This window comes from Ictidomys tridecemlineatus, chromosome 4, assembly GCF_052094955.1.
Source record: "Ictidomys tridecemlineatus isolate mIctTri1 chromosome 4, mIctTri1.hap1, whole genome shotgun sequence".
Lineage (NCBI taxonomy): Eukaryota > Metazoa > Chordata > Mammalia > Rodentia > Sciuridae > Ictidomys > Ictidomys tridecemlineatus.
In genome coordinates this window covers 173,191,667-173,210,521 of record NC_135480.1, presented here as the reverse complement: position 1 = coordinate 173,210,521, position 18,855 = coordinate 173,191,667, and the positions used below count along the sequence as shown (strand labels likewise).

Here is an 18,855-nt window from a genome sequence, read left to right as displayed (position 1 = left end):
TCTTGTTTCACTTTTATTATAAATAATCAGAAAAACTCTAGAACATTTTGATTTTGCTAATTGATTGAAATCTGTCACTGTCATGGTTTTAATCACTTAGGGCAGATTTTCAGGTGCAGTATGTCTTTCTTCATTTCAATAACAAAACACAAATGTGCTATGTACCAAAATTAAGTTCATTGTTCAAAGACAACATAATGTATTAAACAAATTAATAAATACATTTAATGTATATCTTTATTTTAAAATTGGATTGAGATTTATTTGCTCTTTATTAAAATTATAGCATAATACTAAGAATTGTGTAAAAACAGAGGCAATGTGTCATGAAATAAATGGCACATTCTTAAAACAATGAAAAAATAAAAACAAAACTACACAAGCATTAATTGTGATTATTCTTATTCTAAGTGGTGGAAATATTGATAATTATTTTTTCTTGGTTTTTTTTCCTATCATGGAAATGTTTGGATATTAAATCAGCATCCATAATAACTGCAGAAGAGCTACATGAGGACAGATCTGCCTAGGTACAAACATTTGTGAAGATATTTATGTCTTCCCTGATTCCTTTCAGCACTATGTATGGTGCACATTAGAGGACAGACTAGTAGGAGAGGATCTTGGTAATACCACAGGACGTGGGACAGAACCTATTTTAATACAACTCCATGCTAGTCAGAATTGGTGTTCTCTGAATTTGATTCCCACACTGTGACATTTAAAACATTTTCCCCCTTTTATTCATACCAGGGATTGAACCCAGGGGTGCTTAACCACTGAACCACTTCCCTAGCTCTTTTTATTTTTTATTTCAAGACAGGGTCTCACCGAGTTGCTTAGGGCCTCACTATTTTGTTGAAGCTGGCTTTGAACTTGTGATCCTCCTACCTCAGTCTCCTGAGTCAATGGGATTGTAGGTGTGCACCATCATGCCTAGCTTTAGTGAACATTTCTATGCACTTAACTCCGCATGTCGATCTAATCATAAGCATGGGATCATATGTTTTGTTATTCAAAGATTTAAGTTTAGGATGGCATATGCCTTTAATTATAACTACTTAGGAGGCTGAGGCAGGAGGATTGCAAGAACTAGGCCAGCCTGGGTAACTTAACAAGACTTTGCCTCAAGATACCTGGGTGTGTGATTCAGTGACAAAAGCCCTTGTCTAGCATGTGTGAGGCCAGAGTTTTGATTTCTGCCCCCCCCCAAAAGGGGATTTATATTTTAATTATTTTTTTCATGTGCCTGAGTACAGATATACACAATCATTTGTAATTGTTGCATTCAATTTGTAATTAGTTTGTTCCCTACTTACAAACTCCCAGGTTGTTTTAGAATTGTTTTTAAGTAATTTTGTAATGAATATCCCATGTATACTTTTTTTGTCAACTGAGAAGTCCCTCAGTATAAAAACCTTGATGTGCATGTTCTTTACCTTTTATTTCATATTGCTGCACTGCCCTCTGGAAAGCTTGTGCCAGGTCATGGTACATGGCATATGGCAGAATAGGAGAGTACCCATTTATCTGGATCTGCACCAGGGCAGGATATTCATCGGTCTTTTTTAATTTTATGGGTAAAAGTATATAATATTTTAAATGGCTCTTTTGTATTTCTTAAGGGTGAGATTAGTACCTTTTTCTGTTTATTGCATTTGATCATTTGTATTTCTTCTTTTGTGAGTTGCCTTTTTTGCCCCAGTGTCCTGAACACAAGTAGTCAATATGCCTTTTGTTGGTAGACTTCATTCACTAACCCACCTTCTGTTTTGGACAGGTTCTGAAGGACTCTTTCATCGGCAATGCCAAAACTTGTATGATTGCTAACATCTCACCAAGCCATGTGGCCACTGAACACACTCTAAATACTTTACGCTATGCTGACAGGTAAGAGAGAGAGAGAGAGAGAGAGAGAGAGAGAGAGTGTGTGTGTGTGTGTGTGCATGTGTGAGACAGAGAGAAAGGGGGGGATATTTGTGCACATGTCTCACACAAATAAGAGATCTCACTTTGCTCTCCAACCTTCTTGGAGAAACTGGTGATTTGAAGAATGTGACCTGGTAGGCCCTGCTTTTGCACTTATGACAAGAGGAAGATGATATATCCCCTTACTTGGGAGTTGACTCCATAAGTGGCTTTTCAGTGACTACTGGAAAGTGAAATATTAATCTGAGTTGGTCAGCTCAGTTTTGTTGTTGTTGTTATTTTTTTTTCTAGTATTGGGGATTAACCCAGGGGCACTTTACCATAGAGCTTAATCCCCAGCCCTTTTATTTAATTTTTTTATTTTGAGACAGGTTACTAAGCAACTTAAGCAACTTAAGTTGCTTAGAATCTTGCTGTGCTGCTGAAGCTGGCTTTGGACTTGTGATCCTCCTGCCTCAGCCTCCCTAGTTGCCAGGATTACAGGTGTGTGCCATTATTCCTGCTTCAATGAGTTTTTTTCCTGCTGACTTCAGCCCTAATTGTAAGAGGTAGAATACATATTACTTCCAGGCATGGTGGCACATGCCTGTAATTCTGACTACTCAGGAAATTGAGGCAGGAGGATGACAAGTTTGAGACCAATCTGGGTAACATAATGATACCCTGTCTTGAAATAAAAAAATTAAAAGGGCTGGGGATGTAGCTCAGTAGTAAAGCACTCCTGGGTTCAATCTCCAGTACCACTTGCACACACAAAAATAGACATTACTTGTGAAGGCAGAATCACTTAGAGCTTTGTTAGAATGGACTAACCTGGACATATATAAACTGAGGCCCAGAGAAGGGCAGGAATTTTCCAAGAGTTTATCAGAAGTTGGTGGCAGAGCTAGTACCTCTTGAATGCCTGGTCAGGCCTCTCTTTTTTTTTTTTTCTTCTTTGAGTACTGGGGATTGAACCCAGGAGCTCTCTTGTACTGAGCTACATCACCAGCCTCTTTTTATTTTTATTTTGAGACAGGGTCTCACTAAGTTGCAGAGGCTGACCTCAAACTTTGCAATTCTTGCTAGGCCCAGTAATCCCATAGGCTCAGGAGGTTGAGGCAGGAGGATTGCAAGTTTGAAGCCAGCCTCAGCAATTTAGCAGGGCCTTAAACAATTTAGTGAGACTCTGTCTTAAAATATAGAGGGGGCAGGCTGAGGATGTAGCTCAGTGTTAAAGCACCTCTGGGTTCAATTCTCAGTGTCCCTCACACACACAAAAAATTTTTTTAAACTTGTATTTTCTTGCCTCAGCCTCCTAAATCACTGGCATTTTCCACCATACCCGGCAGGTCAGGACTCTTTCTCAGATGACTTTGGTATCTGCTAGCATCTCTCCTCTCTTTAGCCTGTTGTCACATGTGTCTCTTATAGTGGGTTGAACTTTTTTTTTTCTTTAGTTTTGTTCTAGGTTTGAACCCAGGGGTGTTTACTACCGAGCTACATCCCTAACCCTTTTTATTTTTTTATTTTGAGATAGGGCCTCAAATTGCCGAGGCTGATGTTTAACCTGCAATCCTGTCTCGGCCTCCAGAGTATAGGCATGCACCACTGCACACAGCTGGGTGAGACATTTTTGATTGTCATAACTGGGAAGAAATGCTACTGGCATCTAGTGGGTAGAAACCAGAGACCAAGGATGCTGCTAAACATCTTACAGTGCACAGGGCAGCACCCTATAAAAAAGAATTACCTGGGCCAAGCACAGTGGTGTGCATGTCTGTAAACTCAGCAGCTTCGGAGCTTGAGGCAGAAGAATCATGAGTTCAAAGCCAGCCTCAGCAACAGCAAGGGGCTAAGCAACTCAGTGAGACCCTGTCTCTAAATAAAATACAAAATAGGGCTGGGGATGTGGCTCAGTGGTCGAGTACTCCTGAGTTCAATCCCCAATACAAAAAATAAAAAAAAAATTACCTAGTGCAAAATGTCAACTGCTAACATTTGAGAAACCTTTAAATAGACAAGTCATTTTTCCCTTAATGGAATTTGCACAGTCCTGCTTATTTTTTGAGGTTTTGACTTCTGAAATGCCTAGTTGGTTTGAGGGAACTCATTTTCCTAGAGGAGCCTGCAAGGGGGTAATTTTCAGGAAAAAAGAGCTCTGTTTGTGGAACTGCAGCTGAGTGGTAGACATGAACTGCTGATCTGGCTCATCTTCAGGACACACAGGATGGGCCCTGTGTGAACAGTGTAGTTCTGAGACTTGCATCCTTGGCTTGTCCCTTATATGGGGCTGTGTCAATTTCCAAAACTCTTCTGATCATGGAATGTTGGGTGCATGCTTATATCCTCGGAGAAGATGTTGCTTTTTTTTATTAAAGTTCAGAGGGGTATCTCATGCTAAAATTGAATGTTCCCTTTTCCTCTTATTCTCTTCCAGATTTAAACAAACAAAAAACCTACCAATCCTTATAATACTCTTCTTATTTTGTGTTTTCCTTGAAAATATGGAAAAGGAATTATAGAACATATATTTACTATTAAATATGTTATTATTCACAGAGTCAAAGAATTAAAGAAAGGCATTAAGTGTTGCACTTCAGCTACCAGTCGAAATCAGACATCTGAAAACTCTTCTCCAAAACGAATTCAGAACTCCCCTGTGGCCCTGCCAGGGGACAAGTGTTCTCCAAAAAAAGTCAAGCTGGGGCTTCAGCAGTCAGTTACAGTGGCACCTGGTTCCACAAGGGGGAAGACCCATCCTTTGGCCAGCCATACCCCTAACATCCCTTTTGCTTCTATACCAAAAGTCCCTGGTAAAAGGGGTGGCTCCAGAGGGAGTCCTCCCCAGGAGTGGGTCATGCAGACTAGCCCTGTCAAAGGAACCCTGCGGTCTGAACATTTGGTCAAAAAGGGGGCAGAAGAGTCAATTCCATTGTGCTCTGAGAAAAATCAAGTTGGCAACAAGACCATCCTTGAGTGGAGAGGCAGGATACCAGGCCTAGGAGAAGGCACAGGGCATGGAAAGCTGCCCGCCAAATGCAAGAAAGTGCAGCCAGTGCAGCCAGTACAGAAACAGCTCGTGTCACGCGTTGAACTCTCCTTTAGCAATAGCCACCTCTTCGAGGAGGGCAGTCAGGACAATAAGATGAGCATGCCCTCCAGGCCTACTTCTGAAGCTTGGACAAACATCCCTCCACATCAGAAAGAGAGGGAGGAACATTTGCGTTTTTATCACCAGCAGTTCCAGCAGCCACCTCTTCTTCAACAGAAGTTAAAATACCAACCATTGGAAAAGTTTTTATGCCAGTACAGGCCCCCAGAGTGTCAGTTCCAGAATGAGACCCCTCCTCCAGCCCATTCTTTCTCTGAGAGTCAGGATGGAGCCCAAGCTGAGGACCTAGATGACAGTGATTTCAGTGAAGATTCTTTTTCACATGTCTCCAATCAGAGAACCACAAAGCAGAGGAATACCCTGGAGCAAAGTGAAGGCTCATTCTTCCTTCATCAGAAGAGAGATCAAGGTCCTGAGGAACTGGTAGCAGAAAGGCAGCAGAGCCTGTTTTTTAGTTCCAGGTCAGATGGTGAAGAAAAGGATCTAACTGAAAGCTGGGTGTACTCCAAGGACCCAGTAAGCCACAGAAGAGAAGCACTCAATCACAGCCAAAGCCCAAGTAAGGTACACTTGGACTGGAGCAGAGAGAACTCTACCTCCATCGGGCCTTCTAGAGACAACCCAGCAGAGGAGCCTTCCTGCTCACGGGTAGATTTTGTATACAGTGGGAAAAAAGGTGAAGGCACAGCCTTTGACTTAAGACAGGATACCTTCAGCAGTAAGGTTCCTGGGCAGGCTGAAGACAGCTCGCCATCCATGGAAGATGGTTTCTCTTTCTCGCCATCCCACATTACAGTTTCTGGATCCCCAGAACAAAGAGATACAGTCACCCCATTGAGAGAAGTCAGTAAAGACAATCCCACTCAGATGACCAGAATAGTAAAAAATAGTATCCCTGTACAAGGAGAAGATTCTGGAGGGCAATTAGGCACATGCTATGAATATCCATCAAGACTAATGGCTCCCCTCACTGTGTCCCTCCTAGAGACCCCAGATAATGACAGCCCTTCTCCTTTGAAACAACTGGCCCAGGGGGCTGTGCATAGTCTAGTGGCAGAGAGCACAGGGGGACCAGCTGTGGGCCACACGGTGTCATCTAATGATCAAGAGGCAGCCTTGCCAGTGTCTTCAACAACTGGGCACCTGTGGCTGTCTTCATCTCCCCCTGACAATAAGCCTGGTAGTGGTCTTCCAGCTCTGTCCCCATCACCTATCCGCCAGCACCTACCTGACAAGCTGCCCAACAGGGAGGCAAACCTGGGAGAGGCCTACCAGAGTAGAGAAACTGCACTCTTCTCCCAGGAACATGTGTGTGGCAAGCAGTGTGATACTGATGCTGAGGAGACAGAGCTGGATGGTTCCTGGGGTTTCCCAGGAAAGCCCTTCTCCACCATACATACTAGTGTACCCCATTCTGGACTTGCACTTACCACACGAACAGGAAGCAGTGATGTGGCTGATCAGCCCTGGACCCAGGAGAGAAAACATCCTACAGGGCTCAGTTGGCAGGAGGTTGGTTTGTCTACAGACTCCATCAAGTTGCCCTTCTACAAAGAGGACATTATGTGGCTCAAACACAAGCCAATCTCAAGGTGCTTAGCATCGCCAGATTCTCTTCTGGTCCCTAACTGCCCTCCTGAGACCACAGAGACATTCAATCAGCCCACCCTGGAACAAGCACAGTAAGTTGGACTTTCTCCCTAAAACATGAGCTCCTTTGTCATCCCCACTTCTGCTCCAGGTAATAATTTGTCATGGAAAAAGCTAAGGTCATGCAGAGATGCACAGTGAGGAGCTTGCCTCTCCATGTTTATTTCTGGAGGCTTTAACAATCTTGCTGCTCTGTGGTCTCTACCCATCATTAGAGTCTGACAAAAGGCAGATCCTGGGCTGGGGTTGTGGCTCACTTGCCTCACATGTGTGAGGCACTGGGTTCAATTCTCAGCACCACATATAAACAAATAAATAAATAAAGGTCTATCAATAACTAATAAAACACTTCAGATCCCTCAGCTTCTATCTCCAGCCTCCTGCTTTGGTCTTGGACCCTGCATAGGAAGTAGAAATGAAAGCAGACCCTATGCCGAGTGTACCATCTGCAGTGGTCATACCTTGAGAGTCTTTCTCAGGGAAGCCATGGGAAATGGGCAGCTCCTTGGAGAAGCAGCACCCAGCCCTCTCCTTCACTATAGCTGGGGAGGCAGGGACAGCTTAAGAAGCCCATCTCTTTCCTGGTATTTTGTTGGTTTCCTTAATACCTTAACTAGTCCTGAGAAAAGAACAGGGGAGATGGAAGGGGTGGGGAGCCGGTTCTAGTCAAAGCCTTGGCAATTTTAGGTGGAGTCAGTTCCCAGCTTGGAAGTAAGGACCAATGTGAGAAAGCTGCCCTGAGAAAATAGGAGGTCAGGAATATCAGTTTCCTCTCTGGTGTTTCCAGGCAGGTGGTCATCCATGCACACCAAGAACAACTGGATGAAATGGCAAAGCTGGGCTTCAGGGAAGAGACCCTAATAAGCCAACTGTCTTCTAATGTAAGTAGCCTTGGTAAACAATCATGGGCTGTTGGGAAGTTAGCCTGTGGCCAGTTTGATGTGGTACTTGTGGGTAAGGGTCTACTGTCACGCACTAACCACTATCAAGGCCTTGTGCCTCCTCTTGTCATTTCTCTGAGATAGCTTAAGAGAGTCTGGCCCCAGGTGGGAGATGGTGCCACATTGCCCATTGACAAGACTAAAAGTTTTCAGCCTCTGTTCCTAGTCATTCTGCCTCCCTAGTGGCCTTGGGACTCCTGTGACTGAACCAGTCTGCTGCCTACAATATACAGACTAGGTACTTCTACCTCAATATCCTTTTGTTCTACAACATACCTCTCTTCCTATAAAGTGTCTCAAAGGCAGAGAAGTGAGCCCTATCCAGTGCCATAGCAGCTGTCCTGCAGGTGTTTCAACTGGAGGAGGATCTGAGTTCTGAGTTTTCCTGAAGAAAGAGGGACTAGAAAAGATGATCTTACAGAGAACCAACAAACCTCCACTTGTCCTATGTTCCCTTTCTCAGGATTTCGAAGATTTTGTGACCCAGCTGGATGAAATCATGGCTCTGAAATCCAAGTGCATCCAAAGTCTGAGGAGCCAGCTGCAGCTGTACCTCACCTACCACAGGCCAGCTGTAGCCCCTGAGAGAACAGTAGTGTCTTAGAGAAAAATCTTATACCAGATAGTAGAGATAGTATAGGAGTCAGTGTTGGGCTTTCAGGGGCAGGTGGAGGCCTCTGCCACGTCCTCCTTGCACATACCAGAAGCTACTCGCTGGTCCCACCTGTCCTATCCTCACCCAGCCACACATGGCCTTAGATGGGGCCCTGTTCCCTCAGAGTCGGGCTGAAGAACTTAATGCTTCTCCCTTTCCTTTGGGGCACCAAGAGCATTTGCTTAATGACCCATAATTGTGGGAACACATAGGTGTTCCTAAGTTTGAGTATCAGAGAGTTGGGTAATCAGTGGTAACCTGGAGGTCAGAGGTCACAAGCTAAGGAAGAATATGCTGAGTCCAGGGAGGGTGTTTATTAGCTGAATTCTGTGCCTTTCAGTCTTCAAAGGAAAAAACAAAAAACCTAAAACATAGGTGCTAGCAGGGCAGCAGTAGGGTGAGCTCTGCCCCATTGGCCCTTGGAGATTGATTTGGAAATGTAGATTTACTTTTGAAAATGTAAAATGAATAAACCTTGATTTGATGATATCTTTAATAGCAGATGTGGGGCAGGCTTTGTGTTTATAGTTACCCTTTCTTCCAACAATCCAGTTCCAAAGCAGAAGAGGGTGGGTACTTTTCTGTCCCCATTTCAACCTTTTGCTGAGGTGATCAGCACCTCCCTATGCTAGTCCTTTTGTTTCTATGGCAGTTCTGGTTGCCTAGCTGATTTCCTGCTCCTCTCCGGAAAACTGAAGAGCTAGAGGATCTCGGGCAAGTCTATCTCCTAGGCTTACTATCTTCCAGGACATGCTGGCTTGCCACTCTTAAGGGCCTATTTTTTATTGTTGTTGTTTTAAAATTGTTTTAAGATACACATGACAGTACAGTCTATTTTGACATATATATACACAGAGTATAACTTATTCCAATTAGGATTCCATTCTTAAAATGTACATGATATGGAGTTTCACTGGTCATGTATTTATATATGAACATAGGAAAATTATGATTCATTCTACTGTCTTTTTTATTCCTATCCCTTCCCCCTTTGTTTCATTCCCCTTTTTCTAATCCCCTGAAATTCTTCCCTCCTCCCTGCCCCCCCTTGCCATGTTATGTGTTTGCATCTACAAATCAGAACATTAAACCTTTGATTTTTTGGGGGGATTGCCTTATTTCATTTATCATGATAGTCTCCAGATCCATCCATTTACTGGCAAAAGTTAGTCTTTTTGTGGCTGAGTAATATTCCATTGTGTATATATACCAGAGTTTGATTTTAAGTCCTTTGGGTATATATTGAGGAGTGGGATAACTGGGTAAAAAGGTGGTTCCATTCCTAGTTTTCTGAGGAATCTCCATATTGCCTTCCATAGTAGATGCACCCATTTGCAGACCCACCAGCAATGTATGACTGTACCTTTTTCCCCACATCCTTGCCAACATTGTTATTTGTATTCTTGATAATTGCCATTTTGACTGAAATGAGATGGAATCTCATTTTAATTCACATTTCTCTAATTGCTAGAGATGAACATTTTTTCACGTATTTGTTGACCATTTGTATTCAACGGCCTGTATTTAAGATCTTGGCATTGAGTGCTGTGAGCTATAGTGACACACACACACCCTTTCATCTGAGTTCTGCTCCCGCGTTATCTTTTTATTAGGAAAAAGCTCAAGACAAGGAAAACAAAGTAGCCTCCAGGTGCCCATCACTTCTAGAGGCCACACTGAATAAAACAGATTCATACGTCACAGCCTTGGCCTTAAAGTCCATTACCATATGAACAATCTCAAGTAAAGGATAACTTTGAGGTTATAAGAGGAGGACTTACAAAGCTAAAGGAAAGCTAAATAGCCAAATTGTAGTAGCCATCCTTTGTCAGCCTCAGATGGGGCTAGATGGGACCACCAGAGTGCATCCTGTTTCCAGTTTAAGGCTCTGAAGCCCTTCACATTATTACTAAAAACCATAATCTAACTCCCAGCCAAGATCCCCAGAGACTTAATAGGAATAATAAAGACAAGAAACATTAGGGATGAATTCTATCAGATACAAGAGCACCATTGAGAGCTAGGGAAGCACTTAAAATGCAGTCCTGCCTGTGGCACAAAACATAAATGCCTGGTGTTGCTCACAGGAAAAAGGACTTATTTCCTAAGAGACTTCCCTGAATGCCCAGTCTACCAGGAAAGCATGTGTTCCGTCCTTTTCCAGCCCCAGGAATTCCCCTTACTACTCATCCACCAGCCCACCCTCTTCAGTAAAACAATTCCTGGCAATAAAGAAGTTAACACAGCAGGATACCTTTTAGACTTTTATTATTAGTTCTCTCTGAAGAATCAAAATAGTTAGCAAATTATTTTAGATTCATCAAGGCTGTATATCCTTTGTATTTAGATCTATAATGATGTACAACATAATACAAAAGAAACCAAAGAGAGTGATTTCTAAACCTAGGTGTTATTCATGTGTCATCCTAAAGCAGGGCTGGAGGAAGAGGCTGTTCAAGGATAACAGGGGAGGGTTAGTGCTAGGCCACCAAGTTGTGGCCTGTTTTCTCAACCCATTCAGTGTGCTGGGAAGGGGCCAATGATTACTCAAACTGACAACAGGTTTCCTAGAGCAGGGCTCTAAGTCCTTGGGCAGCAGAGGATTGTGGTCCAAACCAAGCTGAAAGAAACAGGCTAGACAGGGAAGTATGGTGACTGCCTGGCAGAAGAGGCAAACTGGGCCCCTTGGGGAAAAGTGCTTTCCTTGTACCTCAGAGACATTATAGAACCAGTGTAACACTAAGACTTCATTTAAAGGGAGAAAGAACAAAACCCTGGAAGAACCTTCTCGTACTCAACTTGGATTAGAGTTCAATCCACCAGTGCAGGTAGTGGGGGAAGCATCTAACCCCAAAGCAGCACTAAGTCTAGCCCTCCCTTTTCTCCCCACTCCTGTTGGCAGCTAGACCAGGTTTCTACTGAGGATGTAGAGACCCCAGAAAGACCAAAGTAGTCTCTCAGGAGGGTCAAAGTGGGAAGGACACTTCTCAAATACAAATACATTTAATATGGAAGGAGCCAGGAAAAGTCTGGGGCATGCCCAAATCTTCCCCATTTTCTCCCCAGCTCAGAGCCTAGGCTCACAGAGACTGGCAAGCACAGTCTCCACACCTGATCTTCTAATCCCCAAAAGAAAATCCAGAAGTGTGCCCCTTCTTCCCCACATGTGGGCTCTGCAGGGCCTCTGGGGGGTGGTGGTTCCGTGGCAGGGCCTGGGCAGGGCCTGGTCTCAGCTGGCTCCAGCCCGAGCCATGAGGTCTTCCAAAGCATTGTCCTGGTCATTGTTGTGTAATAGCAAAACTTCCTTAATGTCTTTCAGTTCAAAGCCCATTTCCTTAAATTTGCTCATTAACTGAAGAAACTCCATCATCTAAGAGACAAAAGAGAATACAAATTAAACAAAAAGGTCCAGCCACGCAAAACAGCTCAGTGTGTACATAGCAATACTTGTTGGGGAGGCATCTGCCTCCTTTAACCATTGCTTCAAGCCAGGGCAGACAGGTTTTTGATGCCATAGCCCACTGTCTTTCAGGAGCCATGCCCAGTCCCAACTCATTTTTGCCGACTTCTCTCTGGGTCTCACCACCCCCATCCATAGTTGCTCTCTCCAAGAAGTGAGTAAGTCAGACTAACAATGGCCAAGTCTAAAAGTTGGCTTTTAGCCCAAATCAATCTTCTCTTCCCTGGGATTCTAGATAGTCTTCAACCTAGTGCTTCATCTAAGCCAAACACTGGCCTCAGTCTGTCTTGACACTTGGGAGATTCTGCCCCTCACTACTTCTGCCTATAGTCAAGGAAAGGGGATTGTGAGCCACGGGAGAAAACCAGGACAGACTATTCTGTCCCTCCTTCAAGGTTCCCATGAAGCATAAAGGTTCCCACCTTTTCTTCTGAACACTGGTGCATTTCCAGAGCCTCTTCCACTAAAAGAGGGTCGAAGCCCTTCTCACAAAGCTGTCCATGTGCAAAGAGATAGTCGAGAATCTAAGGAAAGAAACAAGGAGTTGAGCACCTACTGCTGCTCCTCTGTGTTTCCCAAGAGTCTTACTAGCTAGTGTGAAGTGTGTTCCTTGCCACACTTGAGCCATCAGATTCTGGACAGAACTTGATTTTTGCCTTGAATTGTGTCCAACACAGCACCTCAGCGACTACGTGCTGAACAGACATGCCCTTCTAAACATGAGTAGCCATTTGCCAAAGGAGATGCTGCCAAAACTGACACCTCTCCGAGAATATCAACTCCATAGCCTGAGCAGGAGAGTCCTCTTATTAACAGTCCAAGTCACAAAATATTCCAAAGGTGTAGGACTCCAGTACCCTATTTAGAAAAATCCAGTTTTGCCCCTTTAAAGGGGATAACTGGATAACAGTCCAATAGCTTCACTATTCCCAAGGTTTTTCCTCAGCCTAGGTCTCAGAGCAGACCCCAAAAAAGAAGTACTGCTGCTGAAACTGCTGGTTTCCCTCATATAGTACCCTGTCAGTCCCCACAAATCCACAGGAGAGAAGCTGATGCTATAAGTCTAAGGGGCTCTATAAGAGGTACTATCCCAGTTCTAGGGGTCAAATGTTCTTGGCTCACCACCCACTCTGCTGTAGACCAGCCACTCACCTGCTCGATATTCTCTCCCTTCTTCTTCATGGCTCTCAGGACACGCTCATAGGAGTAGCCCATGTTAACCACTGTCTCCACACACTGCCGCTCACTGGGAGACAGTGTTTGCAGTTCAGAATAGGCCTGGGGACAGCTGGGCATGTTGGGCACTTGTGACACTGAGAAATTTGGAGGGGTAACCTGGTGATAGAGAAACAAGAAGATCAAGAAGGACAATCTGGGCCCCAGAAGACTTACCAATGAGGCAGCCTAATCCAGAAGCTTTCCATTTCTGATAGTAATCAAGCCCCAGGTTGAGCAGTCAACTTGAAACAAAGTACCAGACATCCTGAAAAGGTATGAAAAGGGACGGGGTGGTATACCAGCCAAGGGAGAGAAAAGCTGGGAAGACACCTGCAACTGTGGCTGCTCTCATCCCATCTTACAGAATGAGAAAGCTCATAAATAGCCATATGCCCTTCTATGTCCCAATCACCTGGGCTTGAGATGGATAAAGAAGCCCTAATACTACTCACAGGACTGGTGTCCAAGCTAGCTGCAATCAGTTCTCTCCAGGGCTCTCCTAGGCTATTGTAACTCAGTGTCGTGAGGGATCCCTCACTCCAAACATTCCCATTCTGGAGTTGACGCTGTCCCTCAGCCTCTCTTATTTTTTCACTGGTTCGGGCACAGGCTGCAAGTCCTGTTCCCACACATGGCCAGCTCAGAACTTCATTTCACACTAAAGCTTTTGTCCTACAGAGCATGACAGAGGGAGTATTGGCCATACCAGTCTGGACCCCAAGGACAGGAATGTGCACTCCAAGATCCTGTCCCAATCTACTGTGCTGGCGACAGACCTTACTAATTGACCTTACTCATAAGCTTCATCTGACTGGTGTACAAGCTCCTCAGTTTAGTTCCTCCTATCACCTCTGTTAATGAAGTCTAAGGCACAAAGACAGCTCACTCCCAGGTCAAAGAACCCATCCACCATGGGAACAGGTCACAAGCTGTTCTACAGTTTGGGTCAGTTCCCAAGAATCAAAGAAGATGTTCTGTAATTTTATTTTCTTTTTTAGGAAAGGGAGTCCTCTGTCCTAGAAGTCAGTCCAAAATTATATTGCTATGACCAGATGTTCTTAAACTCTGCTGGGGAAAGCCAGGAAGACTACAGTCTTGAGCTCAGTCTGTTTCCACATACCCATCTCACCCACAACACTTAGCAGCCTAATCACAGGGTAATCTATAGGTTACAGGAGTACTGGCAGGGCACGGACAATGTATCATGCCAATCTAGCCAATTTGCTGGCCCTACAATTGTGTCTGTCTCTTGGGGACAGGCTCTACTTGGGCTCAAGAATACCAATATCTAGCCAGACACAGTGGGACATGCCTGTAATTGGGTGGCTGACACTGAAGGATTGCAAGTTCAGTGTCAACCTCAGTAACTCAGGTTCTAAGCAACTTAGCGGTACCCTGTCTCAAAAGTAAATTTATCTTTTTTTAAATACGTCTTTAATACGTTGATGAACCTTTATTTTGTTCATTTATTTATATGTGGCGCTGAGAATAGAACCCAGTGCTTCACACATGCTAGGAAAGTGTTCTACCACTGAGCTACAACTCAGCCCCCAAAATAAAAATTTTTTTAAAAGACTGGGGATGTAGCTTAATGGCAGTTAACAACAAAAGGAGCCTAGTCAGGATTCAGAACTATTCTTCAAATGCTTAACTTTTTTTCATAAAGTCTCCTGAATGCCTCATGGCTTCTAAAAAAGTTACACATTACAGGGGCTGGGGTTATGGCTGAGTAGTAGATCACTCGCCTAGCACATGTGAGGCAATGGGTTTGATCCTCAGCACCACATAAATAAATAAAAGTGTTGGGTCCAACTACAACTAAAAAATATTTTTTAAAAAAAAAGGATCCCTCATTAGAATCATAACACAGTAAGTATTTAGGCTATGGAGTCATTCACCAAAGCTATTTAATCCAGGGTACAACTTTAAAATTTATATAACACTCCTATAATATGGATACAACTGTGTGTGTGTGTCTTGCTGGGGATCAAAGCTAGCTAGGGTCTTGTACATGCCAAACAAACAACACACTCTACCACTGAGTCCCATATAGGATTTATTAAATACTATTATTATATACATAGCAGACTTTTGTCATTAAGTTTTTTTTTTTTTTTTAGGAAAAAGACAGGTTAGTTCTTGGAGGAGGCAGGAGTTAATGCCAGTATAAAATGGTATTTTCATATTTACTGACTAAAATGTCATAACAAACAAGAAAAAGTAGAAACTTGAAAAAAACTTGAAATTTAGATACCTTTCCAAACATCAGTGTTTGAGGGAAAGCAAGTTATTAAGAGGATATGAGTATTAGTGTTTCAAAGCTTCTCAAAGGCCAGGAGTGGTGGCACACACTCATAATCCTAGAGGTTCAGGAAGCAGAGAAAGGAGCCAGCCTCAGCAATTCATCAAGGCCCCTAAGCAACTTAGTAAGACCCTGACTCAAAATAAAATGGGCTTGGGATGTGGATCAGTGGTTGAACACCGCTGGGTCCAATCCTTTGTATGAGAGGGGGCCACGGGGATAGGATAACAAGAAAAAAAAAGAAATGTTTCTTAAAGAGTCTGGGCATACTACTAGGCTTCAGAGGTAGCAGTTCTTTTTATAACTATGCAGCCTTCAAATCAAGAAGGTTCTTCTGCCAAGTCTTCCCAAATGCCTCCTTTTCACCCCACAGACTGCAGGTACATTCCAGCCTGTGTTCCTAGAGCATTCTGGTCCCATTGCTGGCACATAGTACATTACCATGAATTCCTAGAGGTTAGTTAGTTACCATGTCTCATACATATCCAAATTCCCAAGGCCTGGCTTTGGGCTTGGCACTTACTGGCCCTCTAATCAACAGTTTTGTAATAAACGGAAGCTGATTAGGATTTTCAAAGGAGAACTCGTAACAGAGCAAATCAACCAAATGTCTTTACCATCTCTCCCCAAAAGCCCACTAAAAGAGTATTAAAATCGCATTTACCTTTAAGATAAAAGATAAAAAAGGGAAAGCAATGGACAATAAGTTCCAATGAAATCTTAAAATGTGGAAAGTTCATGAAGAGAGGGTAATATGAAAAAGCAAGGAAATATAAAGTGAGCCAAGTAGGAAAGAGCAGAGTCAGTCTAGGGGTCCCTCAGTACTCAGGCGCTCTTAATAGGACTCAACACCAAGGACTACTGGGATAAGTCAAAGGGTCCTTGATCAGAGCAGTAAAAACCTTCCCCATCCCATCTGCCTCACTCTACAGGAGGCAGAAAGTTTATTTCTTAGAAAATATGAACCTGATAGAAAGGACTCCATGCACAATATAGAGCAGAATGAGGATTAACTAAAAATCTATATCAGCCATCTCCACCTTCTTTAGCCCTCAGGAAGAATTCTCTAGAAAAACTGTAATTCCAAAGAATCACAAGTTGACATTTTGGGACATTCCCCTTAATGTCAACTTTCTACCTCTAGTGAAGCTTTAACAATCAGCAGCATGCCCCTAACCCACAATGTTTTTAAAATTGCAATTGGACACAATACCTTCATCTCATTTATTTTTATGTGGTGCTGAGGATTGAACCCAGCGCCCTGCACATGCTAAGCAAGCGCTCTACCCCTGAGCCACAACCCCAGCCCTGTGCCTTACTCTTAAACATGAACAGGAAGGTCATAGCAATCAACATGAATGATACCAAAACATAAGCGGAAACAGACATGGGAATTTAAAATATGATGAAGATTTTAAAACATAAAAAGCGTTTATAAAATAGTCAAAGATAGGGCTGCAGTTGCAGGTTAGTGGTAGAGCACTTGCCTACATCCTAAGGCCCTGGATTGAATCCCAAACACAAGATTAAAAAACAAACAACAACAACAAAAAAAACCCAAGGATATGTCCCAGAAAACAAAACACAAAGAGAAAGAAAACAGAAGAGGACAGAAAGTGAGAGCTTCAGTCAAAATGCAAACATCTAGCTTATAGGAATTTGGGGAAGTGGGCTGGGTGGGTAATATATACATATATCTCAAAGAAATACCAAACAAAAAAAAATTTCAAGAACTTAAAAATTGGACTGTACCCCATTATAGAAGAGAGGCTCCAGCACAATGAATAAACAAGCATATCACTGGTAAATTTCAGATCTCTAGAGATGAAGGAAAAGATTGCCAAAGCTTCCAAAGTTAGAAATGGAAAAGAATAAAACAGACCTCAGAATAACACTAAAATGCTAGAAATCAGTGGAGCTTTAATGCAAGTAAAAAGTTACATAAACTACCTGAGCGCAGTGGCACATGCATGTAATTTCAGTGGCTCAGGAGGCTAAGGCAGGAGGATTACAAGTTCAAAGCTAGCCTCAGCAATTCTGTGAAGCCCTAAGCAACTTAGTAAGACCCTATTTCAAAATAAAAAAAGGGCTGGGAACTTGGCTCAGTAGTTAAGTATCCCTGGTATCAAAAACAAGTTAAGCAATCCAGATGCAGTGGTACACTCCTATAATCCCAGAAGGCTGAGGCAGAAGAACCCATATTCAAGGCCAGCCTAGACAACTTAGCAAGACCCTATCTCAAGTAAAATAAAAAGGGCTGTGTGGATGTAGCTCAGTGGTAGAGCGCTTGCCTAGTATATGTGAGACACTGGGTTCAATCCTCAGCACCATATAAAAATAAATATACTATGTTCATCTACAACTAAATAAATATATTTTAAAAAAGGTACAAAGAAACTGAATTTCATAATATTTGGGGTTTTTTTAGTATTTATTTTTTGGTGTAGATGGACACAACACAATGCCTTTATTTTTATGTGGTGCTGACGATCGAACCCGGGTCCGGCCCATGCTAGGCGAGCACTCTACCACTAAGCCACGATCCCAGCCCAAGAAACTGAATTTCAATAAGGAGTTTGAGAAACAATCATATAAACAAAAAGGAAAAAATAATACATTGTTTATTTGTTTTTAGTGCTGGGGATTGAACCCTGGGGCACTTTACCACTAAGCTATATCCCCAGTCCTTTTTACTTTTTATCTGATAGGGTCTTACTAAGTTGCTGAAGCCAGTCTTGATCTTACAATCTCTCACCTCAGTCTACCAAGTCACTGAGATTGCCAGCATGAACCACAATGCCCTCAGTAATACATATTTATCCAAATACAATGTGAACTACATTTATTTACCCAAATTTCTTATAAAAATATGGTGGAGGATAATGGAAGAAGTGAGAGAGGGGCCATTATAAGAGCTAGACCCTTAACTACTATTAACAGGAAGAATAAGACCTTCTATCTTTAGAAAATGGCAATATAAACATTCTATTTAGAAATACAAAGAAAAATCTCAGCAGAAATACTTCAGCAAAGATATGGATGCAATGGTATGTGTGTGCTGATAGTTCTAGCTATTCTGGAGATGGAGGGAGGAAGATCACTTGAACCCAGGAGTATGAGGCCAGCCTGGGCAATATAGTGAAATCTCATCAGAAGAAACAGAGGGAGGGATGGAGGGAGGTAAGAGAGAAAGAAAAAGATCAGTGAGTTCAAAGCACCGGTGGGAAACAAAACTGGTAACAGGGAGAGGTAAGATAGAGATGTACTATTTTTCAATAAAAGCCTTTTTGGTTTAGGTTTTGTTTGTTTGTTTTTGTTTTATTGTGAAGTCTTGCAATGTTGCCCAGGCTGGTCTGGAACTCATGGGCTGAAGTGATCTTCCTGTCTTGGACTCCCAAATACTTAGATTACAGATGCATGCCACCACACTCAACAATGTGAGCCTTTTAAAAGCTACTTCATCTTGCAAATTGTGTTTGTATTACATTAATAAAAATAAATTTATGTTTTTTAAAAGAGAAAAGGATTCTACATTAAAGTAATTGCAAATGATGAATGGGATATGAATACATAAAAGCTAAGTGATTCTAGGGGCTGAGGTGGTAG

At 42.8% G+C, this 18,855-nt stretch overlaps 2 protein-coding genes across 13 annotated transcripts in view; one reads left to right on the top strand and one right to left on the bottom strand.

The window, feature by feature from the left end:
• Kif24 (kinesin family member 24) overlaps nucleotides 1-8,758 on the top strand; it is a 63,229-nt gene extending 54,471 nt beyond the window's left edge. Inside the window, exons 10-13 of the mRNA XM_005326198.4 lie at nucleotides 1,781-1,890; nucleotides 4,471-6,705; nucleotides 7,461-7,554; nucleotides 8,078-8,758. Of these exons, the coding sequence (XP_005326255.2) occupies nucleotides 1,781-1,890; nucleotides 4,471-6,705; nucleotides 7,461-7,554; nucleotides 8,078-8,218 (2,580 nt within the window). The 3' untranslated portion in view covers nucleotides 8,219-8,758. The remainder of the gene's footprint in view (nucleotides 1-1,780; nucleotides 1,891-4,470; nucleotides 6,706-7,460; nucleotides 7,555-8,077) is intronic.
• Nucleotides 8,759-10,520: 1,762 nt separating this feature from the next.
• The window catches only part of Ubap1 (ubiquitin associated protein 1), a 51,038-nt gene continuing 42,703 nt past the window's right edge, over nucleotides 10,521-18,855 (bottom strand). For 10 of the 12 annotated variants that reach the window (XM_078047761.1, XM_078047758.1, XM_078047756.1 and 7 more), the window contains 3 exons: nucleotides 12,882-13,064; nucleotides 12,152-12,253; nucleotides 10,521-11,639 (listed from right to left, as the gene is read on the bottom strand). In XM_078047761.1, the coding sequence (XP_077903887.1) occupies nucleotides 11,499-11,639; nucleotides 12,152-12,253; nucleotides 12,882-13,064 (426 nt within the window). In that variant the 3' untranslated portion in view covers nucleotides 10,521-11,498. Of the gene's footprint in view, nucleotides 11,640-12,151; nucleotides 12,254-12,881; nucleotides 13,213-18,855 lie in introns of those variants that run through there. The other 2 variants (XM_078047753.1, XM_078047760.1) reach the window with 2 other exon arrangements.